The 25339-nt window shown below is 46.4% G+C and overlaps 1 protein-coding gene across 1 annotated transcript in view; it reads right to left on the reverse strand.

The window, feature by feature from the left end:
- Positions 1 to 19844, reverse strand: part of LOC147706482 (alpha-2-macroglobulin-like protein 1) — a 47760-nt gene extending 27916 nt beyond the window's left edge. The window contains exons 1-2 of the mRNA XM_086929618.1: positions 19647 to 19844; positions 1150 to 1333 (exon numbers count right to left, since the gene is read on the reverse strand). Of these exons, the coding sequence (XP_086785744.1) occupies positions 1150 to 1333; positions 19647 to 19729 (267 nt within the window). The 5' untranslated portion in view covers positions 19730 to 19844. The remainder of the gene's footprint in view (positions 1 to 1149; positions 1334 to 19646) is intronic.
- Positions 19845 to 25339: the final 5495 nt, after the last annotated feature.

Below are 25339 nucleotides of genomic sequence, written 5' to 3' on the forward strand. Positions count from 1 at the left end.
ATGTACAAGTCATAGTAACATCCGGTCTTTGAAAACCTTTAAACCTAACTCCTTCGCACATGGGGATAAAATGAGACTTTGCAGCAACCCACAGGCTGCCCTCAAAGTATTCGCAGCAGCACACTGACATCTAAAGCAACGCGCTTTCAAAAACATATCTCTTCCCACAGTTTGCATCCAGGGGCATTGCTGGTCCCTATGATTTGGGGGGGGGGGGGTGCAAGCTTCAGATTTCCCAACGATCACACTGAGACATCTTGTTAAAGTGCATTTGTTAGGGGGGGGAACATGCTAAACATAATTGGGTTGCTTTATTACTCTGGATTGCTCCAAAACTGAACTCCTACTTTGCTCTGCCTGCACTACAACAATCCCCTCCCTGGCCCAATTCTCTTCCAGTTGTGCACTCTTATGCATTCTTCTCTGCTGGAAAAAATATGAAAGCTTGCTGAGCCTTTATACGAGTCTATAAACCTTTTTTGCACTGCATCCAAGCTGCCAGATAACAAGCAAATACTATGTACAAGATCTGCCCTCACCTCCCATTCCATAGCCCTAAACAACACACAAGTTATGAGCAATGTCTTCTATTGTATCAGCCTCATAGCCGGCTCACAAGAGAACATACTCTCCCCCATTTACAAGGTAATCCATTTTGCTATATTTCCTCTCTTTAATCTCCCTAAATGGATGCCTATGTTCCCTCAAAAACACCAGGCTGGCTGGCTGTCTACCAGAAACAGAGTCCTGCACAAAATCCTCTCTTATGTACCTCAAAACAATTTCTCGCTAAACCCCAATACAAACTCACCATCTGCAAACCGCAGCCCCCTCATCACCCCGAAACCCCCTGGTCACATCAAGATTCTGGTCCTTCAATCTTCTGGAACCCTCTCCACGCGCATTCACCCAAAATGGCCCGCAGGCAATTAAACCCCCTTTAAGTCCTAAAACCTTGAGTGTCCTCAATAGAGGAAGCATAATGAGACTGATAAGGAAATCCCCACATTGAAATAACTCACTTCTTAAGACTTGTTTTCAATTAAATGTATTCCTCATGAGGACAAGAAGCAAATGGAACAAACACTCTGTATAGCAACAATCATCTCAAAGACCTTTCTTCTGGGCCCTTTGCTCTCCGCCACTCACCGTGAATCGGTTGCAGTCTTGCGGCTTGCCTGGATTGAGCTCAGTCTTGAGTAGCCTGTAGTTGCCACGTTGTGTGCTCAGTTGGACGGTCAGATTCATGGGCTGGTGGACATCTCTGGCTTGCACGCACACTGCCTGTGAGGAAGGGTAGTCCAGGGCTGCAGGGATGACCAGTACATAGGTCCTGTGAAGGGAGAGAGAGAGGCGTTTTACTACCGGATCAGGGGTGACCTCCATGGTTTGGAACAGATGAACCAGGGACCATGAGAGCCAACATGGGGGGACTCGTGGGGGTTAACAAGGAATTTGGAAGGGAGGCAGGCTGTTTAGAGAGACTGCAATGAGAGAACAGGGAGCATAATGGAAGAAGAAAATAAAGATAGATGGATTTAGTATTGAGGTGGTAAAGAAAAAAAGTTGTATTTAAGCTGAGCTTTATTCAGCTTTCATCGGCGTGACCTCCCAATGCCAGCCACAACTCAACTGACAACACATAACAACCCTACAACCCAAAAATTCCTAATGGAGCCTACCATTACAACATTCTAACCCAAGTCATGAATACAACAATAGACAGAGACCCAGAGAAAGAGAGGGAGTATAAAAAGGAAAGAGAAGGGAAAGTGTGAGTGTTAAGTATTATAGAAAAACAAATGAAGCGAGAGAGAGGAACAGCAAGTGGAGAAGACGTAGGGAGTGAATTATAGAGGGAGTAAAGAGAGTACGGAGCAGTAACACAAACAGAGTGTGTATGTGGCCCAATTATTGACAAATGTAGTACAGTACAAAACATTTTAATGAGTATCCTGAAAGAAAGGAAAAGTCAAAATCGGCTATTCATGCCTATTGGACTTGCCTCTGAGCAGAGTGCTAATCAACAAAAGTTGACAACACTGCCATTGCAAATGTTAGCGACAAGCAAATCAACCAGCCGCCCAGGAGGTGTGTCCATTACTACTGAACAAATGCTGCAACCCATTATTCAACCTACCAAAAAAAGACAAGCTCATGATTCCTGTCCAAACCAAAAGTCAGAAGAAACCTGCCAGAAAAGATAGAAAAAATCTCCAATGCAAAGGAAAGGATTCCCAACTTGGTAGTAGATTCAGTGGCATAGCAAGGCGGGGGTGGGGGTATGGTGCACCGCGGCGGCACAATGTTTGGGGCGGCAGCCTCTTCCCCCGGTCTTACCTGCGGCTGTGTGGGGCGGCCGTCGCAAGAATCACCTCACCAGCACCACCCTCCCATGTGGCTGCCAAGCGCCAAACTCAGGGACCGCCACAGGCGGCACAACATCTAGTTACACCACTGAGTAGATTGTATCCAATTTTCTTAGCAAAATTTGAGAAACAAGATCCAGTAAATGTATAAAAAAAAATCAAGTAAGAAATAAGGAAAATAAGGAAATCCAGGAGAAAGTCTTTGATGCTGGATCATTACATATCAAGAAGCAGTAACCATCCTGCAGAAGGTACGGGGTAATGTACAGATACAAGCTAGTTTTGCCCAGATTCAACGAAGGAGAAAAAAGAAACTTTCCTGGCAACAGACACAGGCTCTAGAGATAGACATAAGCCCCACCTTGGTAAAACAGGAAAAACTATGTAAATTCAAGCTCGATTAAAATCAACGCTGACCAGACGATGAACAATGAGAGTGAAAATCAAACAAAACAAAACCACCAACATGGAGGACCAAGTGTTGCCCCCAAAAGTAATAATCCAAATAAGAATTCACAAGAAGTGGCCTGGCTGAGGCACCCTCAAGCAAATCATGTGCAAATTGAACAGGTAATTATAAGTGCCACCATGCAAAAGGGTAAGGCGGCAGCCCAAAGATATGGGGGCATATGTATCAAAAACGCTTTTTGCGATTTTCAAATAGCAATTTTTAGAGAATCGATATTTGAGATTCGCAAAATGCGATGTATGTAGAATTTGCAATACATTTTGCGAATCCTACATATTCCTTAATTGCGAATCGCCAATTGCGATTCGCAATTAAGGGATACCTCCCCATTCATTCCTATGGGCCTAGAGGCACATTGGAATTAATGGGTAGACATTCTCAATTTGTTATTCTCAATTAAAGAATCGCAAATTGAGAATGCTATTTCAAGGGTGTTAGGGTGCCAAAAGGCCCCCCATGTGCACCCCTGAAATGTGCATTTGTGCACATGTGGCGCACATACATGCCCTAAGGCATTTGAAAAATGCAAAAAAAGTGCATTTTTCAAAGAAATCGCAATTTACCACCAATGTGAAGTTGGTGGTAATTTGCGATTCCTTATGGCCAAATGTCACATTTTCTGTGCCTCTTACATTGCATTTAAGGAATCTCAATTTTCGATTCCTTAAATGCAAATACAAAATAAGGGATCGCTATTTTGCAATTCCTTATTTTGTGAGGCTGTTACATACCACTTAGCCAAACTGCAATCGCAAACGCTGAAATTCGTAATTTTGTTTGATACATATGCCCCCTAGTCTTATTCTAAGAGATGAGGAGAAGGCCCCCCATCATCTATAACAGACTTAGAGCAAATAGAGAGCCTGAATAAGCAGATTATATTAACACCTCAGTACACTTCGCAGGGCCAGCAGGTTCTCCTCAATAGAGGCAACATAATGAGACTGATTAAGGAAATCCCTACATTGAAACACCACAGTTCTTCGGACTTGTTATCAATTAAATGTTTTCCTCGGATGTATGACATAATATTGAAAGACAGAATATCGACATACAAAAATATCTAAGCAAAAATATTGACATCAAAAATATCGAAGTTCTATCTACATCAAGGTAAGTACAAAAATAGTGGGAAAATCTGTTAATCATAATGTAAAAATAATTAAAAAATACATATAATAAAAAAATTATAGAAGTAAACATTAAAACATATTTAAAAAATAATAACTAATACATATATATTTAAAATGAATTAAAAACTCTACATATAAATTAATATATATACTTACTCCACATATTGCAACAGTAGGGAATGCGTTGGACAGCGTAGAGGTGAAAATTACTATTCCCACTCCAGAGAGTGCAACAGTAGGGAAAGCCTTGGATAGCGTAGGGGTAAAAATTACTATTCCCACTCCAGTGGGTGCAACAGTAGGGAAAGCGCTGGATAGCGTAGGGGTAAAAATTACTATTCCCACTCCAGAGGGTGCAACAGTAGGGAAAGCGTTGGATAGCGTAGGAGTAAAAACTACTATTCCCACTCCAGAGAGTGAAACAGTAGGGAAAGCATTGAATAGCGTAGGGGTAAAATTACTATCCCCACACCAGAGGATGCAACAGTAGGGAAAGGGTTGGATAGCGTAGGGGTAAAAATTACTATTCCCACTCCAGAGGGTGCAACAGTAGGGAAAGCGTTGGATAGCGTAGGGGTAAAAATTACTAATCCCACTCCAGTGAGTGCAACAGTAGGGAAAGCGTTGGATAGCGTAGGGGTAAAAATTACTATTCCCACTCGAGAAGGTGCACTAGTAGGGAAAGCGCAGGATAGCGTTGGGGTTACATTAATATACTTATCAATTACATCTTTTTTTATACAATTTTTTAAAAATATTTTATTTACAAAAATATACTTCTAAATACCGATTATTTATAATTAATATTTACTTAAATAACAAAAAATTGCTTCCCACACTACTCCCCTACACATACAAAACAAAACACAATTTATCTAAATATCAATTAATTAATATTATTAAAGTGATGTCATTATAAATTAAGTAATTGACAAATATTAATTGCCAATTTATAATTAAAGACCAATTAATAATTAATTAACAAGAAATAATGTACAATAAGAATACACAATATTTATTAATACATTATTTATAATTAATATTATGAAATAATTAAAACAATTACCAATTAATTAAATAACAATTAATTAATAGTAAATACCAATCTCTTTAATTAATTTAATTTAATTGTTTGACAACCTATTCCTCTATAAACACACAACCCACTACACATAAATAAATGACATAAATAATTTAATTATCAATTAATCACTTAATAAAAATTAATCACCAATAATTAATTAACAATAACAAAAAATAAAAAATATTAATACTTATTTCTAATTAATTTAATTAACTAATTAATAACAAATAATAATTAATTATGAATTAACAATAACAAAAAATAATAATACATTGATTCTAATTAATTTAATTAACTAATTAATAAAAAAGATTACCAATTAATTAATAATTAACAATAACAAAAAAATAAAAGTATTAATACATTAATGGTATTTAATTTAATTAACACAAATTAATTACCAATTAATAATTAATAAACAATTAATTAATAAACAATAATAAAAAAAACATAATAATTAATGAATTATACTTAAATTACTTCCCACCCTATTCCCCTATAAACCCACAACCCGATCTGTTACTAAAGCGCAAGATGTAAACAAAAGTACTAATTTCTAAACATTTATTTTAACATTTATAAAAATACATTAAGAAACATGTTTAATAAACATATAAAATACATATTTAAATACATAACTCTAAACAAAATGTCGATATCAGTAACATCGATATATTTGATATCAATATTACTTACTTCAATATTAAAAACATCGATATTACTTACCTTAAAGTCGATATTCTGTCCATCAAAATTATTGCACATCGATATTCTGTAACATCGAAATTAAAACATTGATATTATTGTATGTCGATATTTTAATTTCGATATTTTGGCTACTCACCGTATTGCTCATGAGGACAAGAAGCAAATGGAGCAAGCATTCTCCACATGGAGAACAGAGGAGATCGCATTGTCAATCATGATCGCGAGCCAGCAGTTTGCAGCTCGGGGGATAACACTCTCAAAATCCCCAAGGAGACATTGCCCTCTACCTTTGCTAATGCCGCTCAGGAGGCTCAGCTCTGGTTCAGGAATTAACCCTGAGTGGATTTAGACCACATAGCATGGCAATTTGTAAAATACCCATTCCAATAGATCGCTCAAGTGCCAGTCCTCGGTAAACATCTTTGACAGCGTACTATGTCTGATCCCATATTGGGGAAGGTTTTTAGGGACTAGTACTCACAGGTAGTAGCATGCTACCAGCCTCACCTGCACCTAATCAGAGGCTTGCAGCATTATGTAAATGAGGCTACAATGTAATACAATACATGGCCCCGGGGAAGGTCTTTAGGGACTAGTACTCACAGGTAGTAGCATGCTACCAGCGTCTTCTGCACCTTATCAGAGGCTTACAGCATTATGTAAATGAGGCTACAATGTAATACAATACATGGCCCCGGGGAAGGTCTTTAGGGACTAGTACTCACAGGTAGTAGCATGCTACCAGCGTCTTCTGCACCTTATCAGAGGCTTACAGCATTATGTAAATGAGGCTACAATGTAATACAATACATGGCCCCGGGGAAGGTCTTTAGGGACTAGTACTCACAGGTAGTAGCATGCTACCAGCCTCTTCTGCATCGTTTCAGGGGCTTACAGCATTATGTAAATGAGGCTACAATGTAATACAATACATGTCCCCGGGGGAGGTCTTTAGGGACTAGTACTCACAGGTAGTAGCATGCTACCAGCCTCTTCTGCATCGTTTCAGGGGCTTGGAGCATTATGTAAATGAGACTACAATGTAATACAATACATGGCCCCGGGGAAGGTCTTTAGGGACTAGTACTCACAGGTAGTAGCATGCTACCAGCCTCTTCTGCGTCGTTTCATGGGCTTGGAGCATTATGTAAATGAGACTACAATGTAATACAATACATGGCCCTGCCCAGAAGATGAAATTGGAAAGTACCAAGATGTAAGAGTAAAACACAGTTACCTTCACTGTAATGCTTGTCTCAGTCCACAGGTACTTTCCACTATCAGAAACCTCACAGCAATAGGTCAAAAAACACAGAGTTTTCTCTGTTTACCTCTTGCTAGACAACGCAACACTCTGCGACCTATTATCACCAATTCTTTAAAATCTACATATATAGTGCTTTAGCTCCGCCCAGAAGAGTCAAGTCCCCCATCTCATGCTTTTTGCTAGTATCATTCTCAATTCCAGAAAGTGCTCCTCTTGGAAGGCATACGCAGCTGTTTTATATCTGAAAAGTGCACTTCGTCTCGGGGCGGCTCCTCCATTATGGAGGAGGAGCGCCGCCCCATTGCTTTCTTGCAGTGCAAGAAGCAGAAAATAAAGTGGTATTTTAAATACCATTTTATTTTCGGCTTCTCGCGCTGCGACAAAGCAGAAGACAGAGGTATGCCTGGTTGGGGGTGGGCGGTAGGATATGCCTGGTTGGGCGCGGGCGGGAGGGCCTGTCAGGTAGGAGTGGCTGGCACCACTCTGAGTTCCCTGACTGCTTGGTCGGCCCAGGGGCCGACCAAAGTAGTCGTTCGCACTCTACATTTTCTCTATGTAGGCTACATGCAGCCTACATAAAGAAAATGGCCTCCCAACAGGTGCCCGGCTGGGCGCTATCTGGGAGTCCGCACCAATCACAACGCTTGCATTGCAGCTTTGTGATTGGCTACAGAATACTGCATTTGGCGCCTGAGGCTTGAGCCGGGCGGTTACTCCTTTCTCTTGTCCTTGTTTTTAAAAAACGTATTTTGAGCACCTGCCCTTTGTGTCCTCTCCCCCCCTGCACCAGCGCGCGGATTTAGCGCGACGCTTGTTGTCTACTGCCTTCCCCCAGAGTGTTCGGCCGATTTCAGGGCTGTTCTACCTGGGGCACGGGCGGAGTTACAGCGGCGGCCATCTTGGATAGGGCTATCCTCCCTTGGGGCGAGAGTCACCAGTATAAAAACAAACGGCTATGGCTCCGCGCAGCGGACGCGTTCAGCGGGCGTGCCGTATTTGCGCCGGAGTCAAGCCAGAGTCCAGCCCGTCTGCGCCCGTCCGCGACAGGCCGGGGCGCGGGGCGAGTCCCCCTAGTCCTTTATTGTCATCTGGCACTATGGGACAGGCCAGGCACAACCTACTATATACCAAACAGGAGCTACTGTCCCTGCGTCCAAGTGTGGCAAACAGCTGTGATCATTCCTTTCAAGCAGATTCTCTACCCTTGTTATGTGGTTTCTGTGATCAGACCTTTCAACTCTCAAGGAAGAACACACATGTAATTTCCAAACCGAACATGCTATTATTAAATTGCAGGTCGATGAAAAAACATAGACTTGAAATACATGATTTATTAACTATAAATAGCCAAGACGTGCTTTTTCGCACCGAGACGTGGATGGACGAAGATGCGTCCCCTGAAGCGCTCGAGGCCATTCCTCCTGGTTACTGTCTACTTCGATTAGATAGACATAAACAAAGAGGGGGGGCTAGCCCGTATTCATAAGTCTGAGTTGGAATGCACCTTAGTGAAAGCAACTTTACCTCATAGTGAAAGTGGCCGATTCACTATTAAAATAGGGCCGAGAAACGTCATTAATGGTCTGTTGGTATACCGCCCGCCTGGAGTGGCTGGACAGTTCGGTAACCAGCTTCTAGACTACATTACTCAACCAGCTCTCCGATACAAAAAATTCATCATTTTGGGTGATTTAAATCTCCATTTTGATGATAGGGAATGCAGTGAGGCACAGGATGTGGCGGTTGCATTGACATCTTTGGGGCTTAATCTGCAATCCACTGCCCCCTCACACCAACTGGGCCATCTTCTGGACCCCATCTTTGCTAACTGGGAGGGCATCAAAGTCTTCCCTCCGGTTAGAATAATTTGGTCAGATCACTACATCATCCCGTTCTCTGTAGATAACACCCCTCTAGAAAACAGACTTCTTAAACCCCCTTCCGTAAAACGGAGAAACTGGAAAACTTTTAATCAAGAAGCTTTCAGATGTGCACTACAAAAAAATCCCCCTCTGCAAAGTAACTCTCTACAGGAGGCTTGGAAGAGCTATGAAAAATGGATGTCCACGGCTTTGGACGAGATAGCTCCTTGGACATCCAAGCCCCCTGCTAGGCAATCCAAAACCGCCCCCTGGTTTTCGGAAAAACTTAAACTTGCCAGAGCCAGATGTAAAATCCTAGAGCGCAGCTGGAGAAAACACTACAATCTTGAAGATAAATTACTGTATAAAAAGGAATTGAACAAATACCATAAATTGGTAAGATTAGAAAAAGGTTGCCACCTTATAAGCAGAATTGACTCAGCGGATAATCCCACTAGAGAACTTTTTACTATCTATAGAGAGTTTACGGTCCCTAACAGACTGGAAGCTCAAGACACCTACTCGAAAGAATCGTGCGACTCTATTGCCGATTTTTTCGTAAACAAGCTCGATAAAATCCATGCCACCTTCACAGTGGATGAGACCTATTCGAGTAAATATGCAGAAACCAAAAACAACTTTACGGGGAATTATAATCTCACTTGTTTTATTACACCTGAGAAGCAAGAGGTATTATGCATCGTCAACAGCATACAATCGGGTTCGCCGAGCGATGTCTGCCCGCCGGCTCGCTGTAAAGGAGTCATGGAGACTATAATAATCGACCAAATCAGCCTTATTGTGTCGCTCTCTTTTCAAGAGTGTCAGGTACTAGATGCATGGAAAACTGCCCAGGTAATCCCCCTCAAAAAGAAGACGAACATCCACATCTCCCAGTTTCAAAATCTTCGTCCTATTTCCCTTCTCCCCTTTTGTGCTAAGATTGTGGAAAAGGTGGTGAATAAGCAGCTCATGAGTTATTTGGAGGAACATTCTCTCCTACACCCCACACAATCGGGCTTCAGAGCTGGCTATTCCACAGAGTCAGCCCTACTCTTTTCCACCGAGGGCCTAAGGCGCATAGTGGACAAAGGAGAGACAGCAGCATTGATTCTATTAGACCTAAGTGCAGCTTTTGACACCGTGCTGCACTCAACGCTGCTGTCTCGGCTGTCTGACATGGGAGTGAGGGGACAGGCTCTGGCCTGGATAGAGTCCTTCCTGGTCAACAGGAGCTTTCAGATGCACTGCCCCCCTTTTAAATCCTCTCTCAGGAAGGCAAGCCATGGGGTTCCTCAGGGCTCGAGTTTGAGCCCTACACTGTTCAATATCTATATGGAACTCCTGGCTCGCATAGTAGAGACATTTGGGGTGGGCATTGTCAGCTACGCTGATGACACCCAATTGATGTTCAAGCTCACGCCTGACCACAGAGAGGATGCCACCAAGTTTTCCAACTGTCTTTCATCAGTGGCAGCTTGGATGAATAGTAACTGCCTATGCCTTAATGGCGACAAAACCGAGCTGCTGGTGGTAGGGAAATCACTTTCAGCATGGTCACACATGTGGTGGCCGACGGAACTAGGCAGTCCTCCTCGTCCTGTGGCTTCGGTGCGTAATCTGGGCATAATACTCGACTCAGACCTTTCATATAAGTTTCATGTCAGTAAAGTAACAGCCAGGTGCTTCAGCATTTTGAAAGTTCTCCGTAAGGTCTTAGATCTCCTTCCCATCGATTCCAGAAAGACCATTGTCCATGCTCTCGTAACCCCCATCTTGATTACGGGAATGCTCTGCTTTTGGGTTTGAGCAAAAAAGGACTTTACCAACTCCAGTGTGCTCAGAATGCTGCAGCGCGCCTTGTGCTCAAACTCCCTCGCAGAGCATCAGGGAAATCCGCTCTGTCTAAACTTCATTGGCTCCCTATTAAGGAGCGAATTAAATGTAAGTCCCTCTGCTTTGCTCATCGAATCGCCCATGGCACTGGCCCAGGCTACCTACAAAGCCTTCTCACAATACACCGCCCCATCAGGAGCCTGAGATCTTCTGGAACTATGATGTTCAAACTCCCCAAAATCACTAGAGCTAGGACGGGAGGATGTTCGTTCAGATACCTGGCTGCCAAGTGTTGGAACGAACTCCCGCTTGAGCTCCGGATGGAACCCTCTGAAAATAGGTTCCGGGGAAAACTTAAAACTTTTCTCTTTCCCCGTGAATAACCTCTACTCCTTTCCCTGCTCTTTTCCTGCTCCCCCTTTCTCTTTCCTTTGAGCTAATTTGCAGTTTTTAGCGCGGGTACTCACTGTTTTTGCGTAACCAGGCGCTTTAGAAATGGTTTTATTATTATTAATATTATTACATAATGGGAGGGAGCATGCCTGTTTCTGTTCAGGACCGGCCCAGGAGCAGAAGTGGTGAAGGACCAGGATCAGGTAATTTCTGTTTATATTTTACCCCCCCGGTAACACCCACGCACCCCCTCACCCCCCGCAAGAATTGTGTGCTGCAACTGTGATTGTGCTTCTTTTAAAACAGTTTATTATGTTCACCAAATTTGTTTTTCTAGTAATATGATGCGCAGTGGCAGTGCCTGCCTGCCTTGGGCATTAAAGTTGGCTTCTGCCTCAGTTGGGTTATTACATCCAGTCTGTACCTATCTAGTTGGAGAGTATACATTTGGTATCATTGTCAGCCTTCACCACAAATACATAATGCAATAGCGTTGAAGGCTGACAATGATACTAAATGTAAACTGTCCAACTGGATAGGTATGGACTGGATGTAATATTAACCCGACTGAGGCATCAGAAGCCAACTTTCAGGCGTGAGGCAGGCAGGCACTGCGCATCATATTACTAGATCACTCTTGCTTCCAAAATGCAATGTAATTAATTTACATTCCGTTTTGGAAGTAAGAATGGCGTGCTTCTTTTAAAACTGTTTATTATGTTCACCAAAATTGTTTTTCTAGTAATATGATGGGCAGTGCCTGCCCGTACCTATCAGTTTACATTTCTCCCCAGCAGTTCCGCGCCAAGCTCTCTGCAGTCAAAGCCTCGTATCCTCCTCCTGGAAGAGGTTTGAGTCCCCAGCATGCCAGTCACCTCTGCCCGAGTGTAATAATTTAATTTTCACTCTGGGCTAGTTCCAAATTGTTGTACCGTTTCAACTGTTGTGCCGAATTTATTGTGTGTTGTATCTTGCTCCCTAATTAAGCTCTGTCCCCGCCGCTACAGCACCTGCGGCCCTCCTCCCTCCACTGCCCATCCCGCCTCCCAGCTGATCGTCCCTCCCCTTCTTAACGGTAGCCGCTGCACGCGCAGGAGGCGCGCCGGTGGTGCCAAAGGCGCGCCTAAGGCAAGCCTGTCCGCGCCCGTAAGTATCCCTACCGCGACCAATGCCAGGAACCCTGGTTCTCCAAGGCCTCTCTGTTACGATTCCACCGCCCTCCACGCACTCAATCCCGGTAGACACACTGACTGCAAAAGATCCTCGCCGAACACCACCCAAGGACAGATCTCGTGCAGAACCTGCCACAGATCTTTCACCTTTGACAAAGCCCCCACTACCACCGAAGGCCTGCCGGATGCAAGCACTGACGAAACCCTGACATTCATCCTCCTCAACATGCGCTCCCTACACCGACATGCCATAGAGATCTGGGACCTGATAAACAACCTCTCGCCCGACGTCGTCTTCTTCACAGAAATCTGGACCAACACCACCTCCGGCCCGACATCGCCACTTCCATCCCTGACGGCTACAAGATCCAGAGAAAAGACCGCCCCCACCGCCCAAGATAAGGACTCTCCATCGCACACAAGACCCTCCTCTGACTCTCTACCTCCAGCACGAGTGACCCCCACTCCAACACAGAACACCCCCACTTCCAGATCCAGACCAGCCCCAGGACCACGCTACGCGGCACCCTCATCTACAGACCACCAGGACCTCTTGCCCAGTCCGCAAGTACCATCGCCGAGCTCGTCGCACCCCAAGCCATCACCTCCACAGACTACATTCTACTCGGGGACCTGAACTTCCATCTCAACAACTGCAACGACCCCGACTCCACCACTCTCCTTGACAACCTCGCCAACCTCGGACTAAAGCAGCTCGTCAACATGCCCACGCACAGAGCTGGTCACACCCTCTACCCCATCTTCGCAGGAGGGATAAACATCCGCTTCAGCCACACCACCCAGCCCCTCTGGACAGACTACCAATGCGTACACTTCACCTTCAACACCACCACCACACCCAAGCCAGCCCGTGCCCCCCACAAAGTAACTGGAGCAAAGTCACAGAGGAACACCTCAACACCACCCTCCTCCAAGAAACCCGCAGTGCCACGACCAACACTAATGCCGCAGCCATGGAATTTCATCACTGGATCTCCTGCTGCGCCGACAAGCTTGCACCCCTCTGCCACCCCGCCAAACAACGTCCTCTGAAGGCCGCCTGGTTCACCACAGAACTAAAAGATGCCAGGTGCTCCTGCAGATGCTTAGAGAAAACCTGGCGAAACCAGAAAACCACGGAAGCACAGAACAACCACATGAGCGCCCTGAAAAAATACCACCAGTGCATAAGACACCAACCGGACCTTCATCAGAGACAAAGTCCACACCAACGCGACCAAAGCCAAAGAACTGTTCAACGTCATACAGCATATCACCAAACCCCCCCCCGGCGAAGCCACGGACGTCACAGTTCCCAGGAACTCTGCAACAAGCTCAGCTCCTATTTCCATCTGAAGCTCAAGGCTATCTACGACAACTACAGCGAACAGACGCTGGACATACCCCCTCCCGCCCTCCCCACTGCCGCCAATGCCAACCGTTGCAACCTGGAATCCCACCACCGTCGAACACATCACTGTGAATATGAAGAAAAGACACTCAGAAGCCCCGAGGGACCCCTGCTCACCACACATATTCCACAGGGCCGCCGCCATTGCACCTGAACTAGGATGGACCATCAACGCCTCCTTCAGATCCGGCATCTTCCCAGACGACTGGAAATGGGCAGAGATTAAACCCCTCCTCAAAAAAATAACGGCTGACCCGACGGACCTGAAAAACTACCAGACAATCTCTCTCCTCCCCTTTGCGGCCAAAGTCTCCGAGAGGCTCGTAAACGCTCAGCTGACCGCCTTCATCCAAGAGAACTCCATCCTAGGCGCCTCCCAGTCAGGATTCCGCAGCAACCACAGCACCGCCCTCCTCACCGCCACTGACGACATCTGCATGATACTAGACCAGGGACACACTGCGGCCCTCATCCTTCTAGACCTCTCCTCAGCCTTCAACACCATTTCACATCGCACGCTAGCAGCCCGAATTCACAACGCGGGGATACAAGGAGCCGCCCTCGACTGGATCCAATCCTTTCTCTCCGGCAGAACACAGAGGATCCCTTCATTCCTCTCTAAACCCACTGATTTTAACTGTGGACTCAAGGGTCATCGCTCAGCCCAACGCTCTTCAACATCTACATGTCCCCCTTCACCGCCATCGTCAGACAGCATGGGTTCAGCGTTGTATCCTACGCCGACGACACCCAGCTCATCCTCTTACTCACAAAGAATCCCGAAGACACCAGACTCTGCTTCCAGGACGGAATGAAGGATGTCACAGCCTGGATGAATGACAGCTACCTGAAGCTCAACTCAGAGAAAACGGAGGTCTTCATCCTCGGACCCTACACCTCTGCCTGGGACAAAACCTTGTGGCCTTCTGCCCTTGGGAATCCACCCACCCCTACAGACCACGCACAAAACCTCAGCATTATACTCGACTCCTTCCTACAGTCCAGTCCGAACTGCCAAGCCAGGTCCTCCTTGGACCGGAAACAAGCATCCTAGGACCGGTTTTGGGGTTTCACCCCTCTTCAGCCAATATAGCTTGATTCCCGTGGCACAGTGAGCCCAGGACCCACGTCTGAAGAAGGGTGACATACCCTGAATTCGGTCCCAGGATGCTTGTTTCCGGTCCAGAGAGGACCTGGCAGTTCGGTCTGGACTGTTCCCCTGGGGCACAGGGTCAAGACTGATTTGCATATGGCTGGGCACAAACTGGGGTGGTGTAGTGGGCAAAAGAACAATGGATTTAACCCAGATCTTTTGACTAGGGAGAATGTTTGCATTGTCAGCATTCCATCCATCATTTGTTTGCTGTAACACTGGAAATCAGTACGGCAGACTTTACCTCAATAAAGTGCATTTGTGCATGTCACAGATGTAGACAGCAATTGTGAATGTGGTTATATTTGGCACATTAAAGCCACAACTATTGCCTTTGCCATTGGTTGTTTGATGAAAGGAACTGGCAAGGGTGCTCGTATTCGCAGTGATGGTGCGTTCCACCTATGAGGCACGTAGATGTGGGTCCTATCTGCGAGCAGAGCCGGGCGTTTCCGTTTTTTGGGGTCACTTTTTAGTTGCGCCACTAGGTGGCAGGAAAACCCATAAGTTAATTAAAAGTTGCCATAGAGGTGGCTTTAACCTATTCAGAGTGCTACGCCCCTTCACTATGCAGATGAGTATACAATAACAACAGGGCTTTAAGTGGGCCGGGTCTCACCGGTGCTGAGCACCAGTAGTTTTTTAAAGGAGGTCTTGGAACGGGTCTCTATCGGGCTCTGTTTTGTGCCCTGGCACAGGCGGTCCATTTTTTTCCGGACTGTGGTGACAGGAGGTACATTGATGTGCGCATGCTCACACTGCTCACTTTTCACTAGTAGAGAAGTTACAGCATGACGTCATGCCAGGCGAGCGTTGAAGGGAAATCCTTAAAGAGAGTCATTTTCTCTTTGGGTTTCCCTTCTCTTTTTAACCCCTTGCAAGCGGGGGTGATTCCCCCGCTGTGCTGGGGGGAGGTGGGGCGCACACAGCGCCCCCATGCTCATGACGAGCTGAGCTCGTCATGAGGCACAGTGCTCGTGTGCTCATGCCGAGCTGAGCTCGTCATGGCCACACCCGTTTTCGTGGAACGTTTAGCTCAGCAGGGAAATTATCCCTGCGTGTGAGCGTTCCACGGCTCATGACAAGCTGAGCTCGTCATGAGCACACGAGCACTGTGCCTCATGACGAGCTGAGCTCGTCATGAGCGTTCAAGGGGTTAAAACTCAGGAGCAGTAACATTGTCGTGGTGTCACCAGGGCTTTAAGTGGAAGCTTTTTCAATATTACATGCAAGCCATTGTTGCTGCCTATTTATCTTATGCAACCAACAACCATTGACAATGCCAATAGTCCTGACTTATAGTAGGTATGGCCTTACTTTTTGTATCATTTATCTCGATGCAATGACAGAACAGCAAAATACAAGGGCGGCACACTATGCTAAGCAAAGATTTTTAGCTTACGTGTTTTTAAACCATGCCCTTAATTGCATTGGCCACGCCCCTTTGAGAGACCCCTTCCCAGTTTTTCCATCCCCCTTAAAGCACTGAATAACAACACAGAGAAACATGGCATTACCACGTGCAGAGGGACCAAATAGAATATAGCATGGGGCAGATTTTCTTAACATACATGCATAACAGCTCCGCGAAGTGAAACATACCCCAATTCTGGATTGCATAACATGGCAAATGCAGCATAAAATAGCGTAGCATCACTTGGCACACGTAGCAGCATAACACAGCATGGCTAATGAGTGAACAACAACTAATAACCCTAAACAGCAATACTTTCAGCCGTGGGAAGTAATGAGGGGCTAGAGCAAAGAGTCAGGTAACACAATAGCAGACCGTGAAATAACGCGCAAAGTGAACGTTAAGGACCATGACACAGTGCACTGTATTATTTTATAGCAAGCCATTCAGACTGTATCACACCAATGTGACATCGGTTTCCAAGCCAGTGTATTGTTAGGAAAGGAGGGACAGGGAAGTCCTTCCTTTCAGAATGAGGGCCCTCACACACACAGCCCGCTGGGTGTCATGCTTCATCATCGGGCCTGCTCCTCGTCGAGTCGGCACTGCAATACCCGGCGGGCACCCTATGTAGGGGCTCTTTGGCGGAGATCTTTTCTTCCTTGCCATATGGTGCAGTGGGTGTAAGCGGCCTTAGAAGTGTAGGAGTGCAAGAGTGTGGGTCAATTATACCATGCGAATTAAAACAAGGAAGTGGAAGAGTCAGGTAAATTAAACTTTAATGATCCTGCCTTCCACCCTGATTAAAAAGGAGGAGTGGCGACTCTTGCACTCCTACACTTCTAAGGCTGACTCGACGAGGAGCAGGCCCGATGATAAAGCATGACACCCAGGAAGGACTTCCCTGTCCCTCCTTTCCTACACTACTATCTTCTAGTCTGAGACCTTGCCAGTCCTATGCCCTACCTTCTTATCAATCAATCAATCAATCAGTGACACTTATAAAGCGCGCTACATACCCGTGGGGTCTCAAGGCGCTGGGGGGGGGGGGAGCCGCTACTGCTCGAACAGCCAGGTCTTCAGCTTCTTCCTGAAGGAGAGGTGGTCTTGGGTCAGGCGCAGGTCGGTCGGGAGGGAGTTCCAGGTCTTGGCGGCCAGGTGGGAGAAGGACCTTCCTCCTGTAGTCGCTCTTCGGATGCGGGGGACGGCGGCGAGGGCGTGGTTGGCTGATCGGAGGTGGCGTTTGGGAGCGTAGAAGTTGACTCGGCTGTTGAGGTAGCTCGGGCCTTGGTCGTGTAGGGCTTTGTGTGCGTGGGTGAGGAGGCGGAAGGTGATTCTTTTGTTGACGGGGAGCCAGTGAAGGTCTCGCAGATGTCCGGAGATGTGGCTGGTTCGTGGGATGTCGAGGATGAGTCTGGCTGAGGCGTTCTGGATCCGCTGGAGTCTCTTCTGGAGCTTGGCGGTGGTCCCGGCGTAGAGGGCGTTGCCGTAGTCCAGTCGGCTGGTGACGAGGGCCTGGGTGACGGTCTTCCTGGTCTCAGTGGGGATCCACCAGAAGATCTTCCGTAGCATGCGTAGGATGTTGAAGCATGCCGAGGAGACGTTGTTGACTTGCCTGGTCATGGAGAGGGAGGAGTCCAGGATGAAGCCCAGGTTGCGTGCATGGTCTGTCGGTTTGGGTGCGGTGCCCAGGGCGGGAGGCCACCAGGAGTCGTCCCAGGCGGAGGGAGAGGAGCCCAGGATGAGGACCTCCGTCTTGTCCGAGTTCAGTTTCAGGCGGCTGGTCGTCATCCACTCGGCTACCTCTTTCATCCCTTCGTGCAGGTTGGCTCTGGCGGCGGCGGGGTCGTTGGTCAGGGAGAGGATCAGCTGGGTGTCGTCGGCGTAGGAGATTATGCTGAGGTTGTGTTTGCGTACGATGGCCGCGAGGGGGCTCATGTAGACGTTGAAGAGGGTGGGGCTCAGAGATGATCCTTGGGGGACGCCGCAGATGACTTCGGTGGCCTCTGACTTGTACGGTGGTAGGCGGACTCTCTGTGTTCTCCCGTCGAGGAAGGAGGTGATCCACTCCAGCGCCTTGTCCTGGATTCCGACGTTGCTGAGGCGCCGTACTAGGGTGCGGTGGCAGACCGTGTCGAATGCCGCGGAGAGGTCTAGGAGGATGAGGGCCGCTGTTTCTCCATTGTCCATCAGGGCTCGGATGTCGTCGGTGGCGGCGATGAGGGCGGTCTCGGTGCTGTGGTTGGCTCGGAAGCCGGACTGTGAGGGGTCGAGGGATCCGTTAGTCTCGAGGAAAGCGGCCATCTGCTTGTTGACGGTCTTCTCGATGACTTTGGCTGGAAACGGGAGGAGCGAGATGGGGCGGTAATTCTTGAGGTCGGTGGGGTCCGCTGTTGGTTTCTTGAGTAGGGCGCTGAGTTCGGCGTGTTTCCAGCTCTCGGGGAAGATGGTGGTGTCGAGGGATGTGTTGATGATGTCTCGCAGGTGGGGTGCGATGACAGCGTCGGCTTTGTTGAAGACGTGGTGAGGGCAGGGGTCGGTCGGTGATCCGGAGTGGATGGAGTTCATCGTGCGGATGGTGTCTTCGGTGCTGATCGGGGTCCAGGCGCGGAGGGTGGTGGTGGGGGGTGGTTGTTCGGTCATGGTGTGCGTTGGTTGGTTGTTGAAGCTGAAGCTGTTGTGTATGTCCTGACCTTCTATAGGAACTGCATACTAATTTCTTTGGATGTTTAACGAGGGCATGCATGCTGGACTTCTTTAAAATGCCCTTAGTCCCCTCATTCTTGTCAAACATAGTAGCTGTGCCACACAGACACATCTTAATGCATGGGCATGGTGGGCAATTGCCCACAGCTCCAACCTTCCGAGATACCTCCTGGGCAAAGGGAGCTGGCGCTCTCTCTTTCTCTCGTTTCTCTCTCTCTCTTTCGGACTCTTCTCTCTCTCTCTCTCTCTCTCTCTTTCTGCCTCGCTTTCTGACATAGACACACACACACCTGTCGACTTCTTTATCTCAGCCTCTCTCCTTGTCTCTGTCTGCTGCCACCTGACTTTGGACCCCAAAAGACGTTTCAACTTTTTTCGTGTGACCCTATTTCTGACAGTTTGTCATTACGTGAGCTTGAAATGGCAAAACAATGGGTAATACAACTTAAAATATGTATCTCCCAGGGTCCCCTGACCGTTATGTTGACTTAGCTTTTGCTTCCGGTGACGTCACCACAGCGCGCGGCCCTTCTGTGGCCACGCGGCACAGGCGCATGACACCGCAGCTCGCCCCAGCCCCACACATAGGATGGACCGTCTGCCCCAATGTGGGGGTGCTCGGGAGGCGGCACGAGAATTCGGGGTGCGATAACATCGGGGGTCACTTACGGGAAGTCTGGTAGCGGATTCGCCAGGACCAACGTCAAGCAGAGGAGGAGGAGGAGGCCTCTCAGGGGCACCGGCCCCCACATGTCGGCAAATTTGACGCGCCGAAAGGCAGGTGTGCGGGCTCGGACTCCAAAGCAGGCTTCTGTCTTTCCTTTTTTTAGGTTTTATTTCTCTTATTTCCTCTGCCTCTTTCACAGCCCTCCCTGCTGCACAACACCAGTCTATTTGAGTGACTGTCCCAAACCACCCTTATATGACGCTCGACCAGCATTCCTCCATCCACCCTTGACGCCTCACCCCATCCCCTGCCTTGGCATCCTTTACAAAGTTTACCGTGATTGACAACCCGGGCCTTGACTTCTATAAATAGAGCCCACACCTTTTTTTCTGTAGAGCCAGAGCACCATTCCTGGCCTGAAGGGGTTTTATGAAATCTTAGAGTACTTTTTGAAGTGCTGGGTGGGACTAAGGGGATGGGGTTTTCCCATCCCTGCCCTATTACTCAGTGCTACTAAAGCAATGTCCTTCAAGGCACCACAAATGCCCCACAGACAGCCCGCACTCTCGAGCCTTCCCACCCTCACGTGTTTTAATCAGAGTGTACCTCACTCAACTCAAACGTAGCCCAACCGGGAGGGGGCCATAATATCAATGTCAAAATATTGTTATATAAATATATGTGTTAATAACATTATTTGAATTTAAAATAAAAGTCAAACATGTTTTTGAAACTCTCCACACCCATAAATCCCACCAGAGTGTTCCTTGGCGTTCTATGTTGTGGTTTGCCTTGGAAGTTTGTGAACACCCACACACATTTGTAGACGTTCTCCAACTCCTATCTTTACCCTTTCCAGCTTGGAAAAAGTCATATTTTTACTCCAGGCAAATGCTGGCGTAAATCCCTTTCCAAGGTGGGTATGGAAATCGATCACTGCAAAATTTGATGGTGGTTTAGAGGAAAAGGTTTCTCTACGGGAGAAATATTTCACCCGGAACAAAAAAAGAAACAAAAAAATATGCATCTACAGGGTAATCCATTCTAGCTCTCTGGAATTCTCTGCCGCAGAGACCGTTGTACAGGCACCTGGGTTTCATGATTTCTGAATGAATTCACAAGGAAACCTAGACCGGGTGCAGCTTTCTATGCGGATGCCAATCCGAATGTTTGAGTTTCAAATAGTAGTAAAACTACAGTTGGTCGTACGTTTAGGCTTACTACTTTTCTTTTGTGTATCGCCCCCGTATATTCAATGTGAACTGTACTTTTGGCTAAAATTACTCTTTATTATTAATACATTTTGATTTATGAACAGTTGTAACAAACTAGAACAGAAGAAGCACAAAGGGGAATATTGTGTTACAACCTATAATGTTTTATGTGGCTATAATAGAAGATGGCAACAATTTGTTTTAAAACATGTTTTTTTACTTGTTCCTTATTTTATTTTATCATATGATTGTGAATTACACTACTGAATTTATGTTTGGCATATAAGAAAGTTTCCCGTCCTGGCTCCCTGGACTGCATAAAGTAAACAGTGCCAATCAGGACACTGTTTACATTCCCCTCTTAGCACAGCCTTTGCAACCTCTGAAACAAGGGATTGCAAAGGCAGTAGCAGGGATTGCTAGGGGCAAGCCAGGGGGCACAGCTCCAATCCCTTAATTACATCCATGCTGGCCTTTTGCAAAAGCTGTGGGTATTGCTGTTCTCCCAGACAGTAGAATTGTATTGCTGATATCCCTGGAGGTGGAGGGCGGAGGCTTAGAATATGAAATGAAGGGAGAGTAGCCAAGGATCCTTTAGAAATGTGATAAGTGTTTAGCTAAGCAAGGAGCTGCTGATTAGTGTCCCTGAATCAACCTCATTTGGTAGATGGTGGGGTGAAGGAGGGGACTGCAGGCTCTGATGTGCAAGGTGAAGAGGACCTTTTGGGTGAGGCCCAGTGTTGGACATGGCCCTTTCTGCAGGGTCACCTCTGAACATTTTGCCTTCACCCCTCCTGTTGTCTGAATTCATTTTCGTTGGCATTAGGACTCTGCACTTTACCACTGCTAACCAGCACTGAAGTGCTTTTGTTCTCCCTGAAATATGGTAACATTGGTTACACCTGATTGGCACATTTAATGTAATTGTAAGTCCCTAGTAAAGTGGTACTGTATGTTTCCAGGCCCTGCACATTTAATGCTACTAGTGAGACTGCAGCACTCATTGTGCCCTCACTAAAGTAGCACTTTAAAACATCTCAGATCTGCCATTGCAGTCTACTGTGCCGTTTTAAACTGCCAATTCGACCTAGCAAATTACCCATTTTGCAGGCCCAACCCTACCTTTCTAATGCATACCAGTCACCCTTTAGATATCCCATCATCAATGGCTTCACCTAAATCTCATCCAGCACTCTCTGACGACGACCACTCCTCCTCGGACATGTCCTGCTGCCTTGCACTACTGAACACCACCTTCTCCTGGACATTTCTTCAAAATGTCTTTTAAGTCCAAAGTTAAGCCGAGACCTGGCTTAATGCACCTCATGTATCAAACCTGCGCTCCATCATGGGTGGCCTTAACTTTTGACTGTGCCCTGGTCTCGTGTGACTAGATATCCGCGTGGTGCTTTGATCTTTTAGGCACTTGATGCACTAAAAACTTTAAAAATTCATAACTCCAGTTCTAATGATTAGATTGAAATCGTTTTGGTGTCATTTTGTTGTGTTTTCACTTTATTACTGTCTTGTGTGCTGCATAAATATTTTACATGTTGCCTCCAAGTAAAGCCTTACTGCTTTTGCACCAAGCTACCAGAGAGTTAAGCACAGGTTAATTTGGTGACTTTTGTGGTTCAACCTGGTAAGGATTGTGGTTTTTGCTTCATAGCGTTTTTACCCCCTCAACTAATACCCAATTTCTTACATCCAGTTTTTTTGTCTTTCCCTGCACACTCCATCAGTCTGGCTGGTGACAGCCGGGTGCTGAAAGTCAGAACTCTTAATGCCTCTGTTGTGCGTTCACTAGGCTAGAGACTACCCTGCCATGAGCAGTATCATCCAACACAAAGACAGTGTCTCGTGAGCAGTCTGGAAAGGACACACGAAAGAAGAGCCACTTTAATCAAGCTATGAAAATGCAGACACAGGATATATATGTCCTGTCTGATTTTACTGTATAAAAATGGGACCCATTGACCCACTTGTTCCATCTCCAGGTTTTCCATGACCTAGAATTGGAGTGGTCCACAGAGCATTTACAGAGGTCTGATGCACAACCACAGGTGGTCTCTACCTGACAGCCAGCTTTCCAGAGGTGAGGGGGACATCACCTGAGTCTGCCCCTTGCTGAAGAGCTGTTCCCCTATCCAGGGGCACCTAGAAACCAGCCTGCCTGCTGGAAGAGGGAAGGAGTCAGCCTACTCTGCAGAATTAGTCACTATCCAGGAGGAGTGAGGTGCAGTGTGACCCTTGTAGTGATGGGTTTGCAGACGAGGAAGACCACGGATAGTGATCTGCATGTCCAGATGTCAGATTCTCCACAATGGTTCCTGGTGAGAAGCTTGAGTGACCTGATCAGTTGAGCCCAAATTGTACAGATGTGGCATGACCTGAGCGACTATGCCTGAATCAGGACACTGCAGTATGACCTGAGCTGCTGTGTATGAACCGAGAAGCTGCTGCGTGACCCCAAGTTTTGGTTCCCATCCAACTTGTGCAAGGGCTTAGCTCCTGCTTGATCCCAGTCTGTGCGTGGCGGCACCAATCTGGATGTGATCAGCCCAAGCGGGGCTGCCCCGAGCATCCGCTGGACCTGCCTTGAGAGATCCAGCACTTCCAGAGCAGTCATCCCTGTCTGCTAGAGCATTGAGAAGGCAAAGAGGAAATGATGGCTCGCGCTCAGCCCGAAAATGGAGCAAGGGCATGCAGAGGAGAACCTCGAGCACCTCCGTACACAATGTTGTGTATGCATTTCGCAGACTAAATGAACAATAATTCACGCCTTCCCTATGCACAGCTGATACCCTTTTATATTACATCACTAATACTATATTAAATCATAGTATTCATAGGGGCGTTTTAGTTAGGATCAGATTTCACTCATACAAAACCTGTGAAATTCTGCAGTTATAGTTACCTAAGCTAACTATCACTGCACTGCTTATGATCTCACACATTACATCACTCATGACATGGTCAGTGACAACACTGATGGCATTTCAAATGACGTCCCTGTTGATATCATCCACAGAACCACTCACAGACTCACACCCCATACAACCTCCTACATCGAGTGCCACACCCACACAACCAATCACATACCCATTCTCAGACCCATACAAGCACTTACAGACCCACTCACTTATTCTTAGAGGCACCCACACAACCATTCACTCACTATACAATTAGTCACACCCTGACTTATACATCAATAAACCGACTCACAGCTGGATTACATCATCCACGGAACCACACACACTCACCCCCATACAACATCACATACACCCTCTCATGCAATAACTCACATACGCATTCACAGACCTATACAACTACTAACACACACTCACTCAATCACTCACTCACTCACTCATACAGCCACTCACACAAACCAATACAGCCACTCACTCACTGATACAGTAGAGTTACTCTCTCACCCATACAGCCACTAACACATCCATCTACCCATTCACAAAACCACTTGAATACCCATTCACACATCGATACAAGCAATCACACATTCACTCACTCACTCACCTATACAGCCACTCACACAGATGTCTACTGTGGAAAACATCCACTCACACACTCACTTACCCATACCCCCACTCAAACACCCACTCACTTACCCATACACCCATGTATAACCCAGTCACTAACCCATAAAGCCATTCACAGTCACTCAGCCACCCATATAGCCACTCACACACACACCCTCCCATGTAGCCACTAACACCACCAGTCAGTCACTGATACAGCCACTCACACACACATTCACCCACTCATAGAGCTACTCACCCACTCATATAGCCACTCATACAACCACTTACTCACTAATACAACCACTCAAACAGTCACTCAGATGACATATGTTAGAAACATTATCACTCATTAGTAGTACAAAAAGAATGGTAATTTAACTTATGCAGTAGTTTAGTATATATCTTTAAGTCTCAGAAACCTTTACAAAACACTTGCACTCACTTGATGATGTCATCATTGATGTCATCAGTAATTTCATTTGAGATGTAATCATTGATGTCACTGACCAAGTCATGAGTGATTAAATATGTGAGGTCATAAGCAGCGCATTGCAGTGGAGTAGATAACTATAACTGCTGAATTTCACAGTTTTGTACGACGGAAATCTGGGCCTAACTCTAACGTCCGTATTACCTATAGAATTTGTAAGATTTTTAAAATTCTACTTCACAACTATAATGTCCCTGCAATCTTTGTTGTTTTAGTGAATTTCTATGTTTGTTTAAGTTCTATTTCCTAGCTTTAACGTCACTGTAACATTGTATTTTCATGGAATTTCATTGTTTAAAAAAATCCTAACTGGGAACTTTGAGAGTGGGTGTGTCGTGTGTGAGTGGCTGCATAGGTCTGTGAGTGGATTGTTTGCGTTGTGAGTGGATGTATGTGTCTGTGAGTGGGTGTGTGAATGACTATATGGGTGTCTACATTGTTGTGTGAGTGGG

This window comes from Lissotriton vulgaris, chromosome 7, assembly GCF_964263255.1.
Source record: "Lissotriton vulgaris chromosome 7, aLisVul1.2, whole genome shotgun sequence".
Classification (NCBI taxonomy): domain Eukaryota; kingdom Metazoa; phylum Chordata; class Amphibia; order Caudata; family Salamandridae; genus Lissotriton; species Lissotriton vulgaris.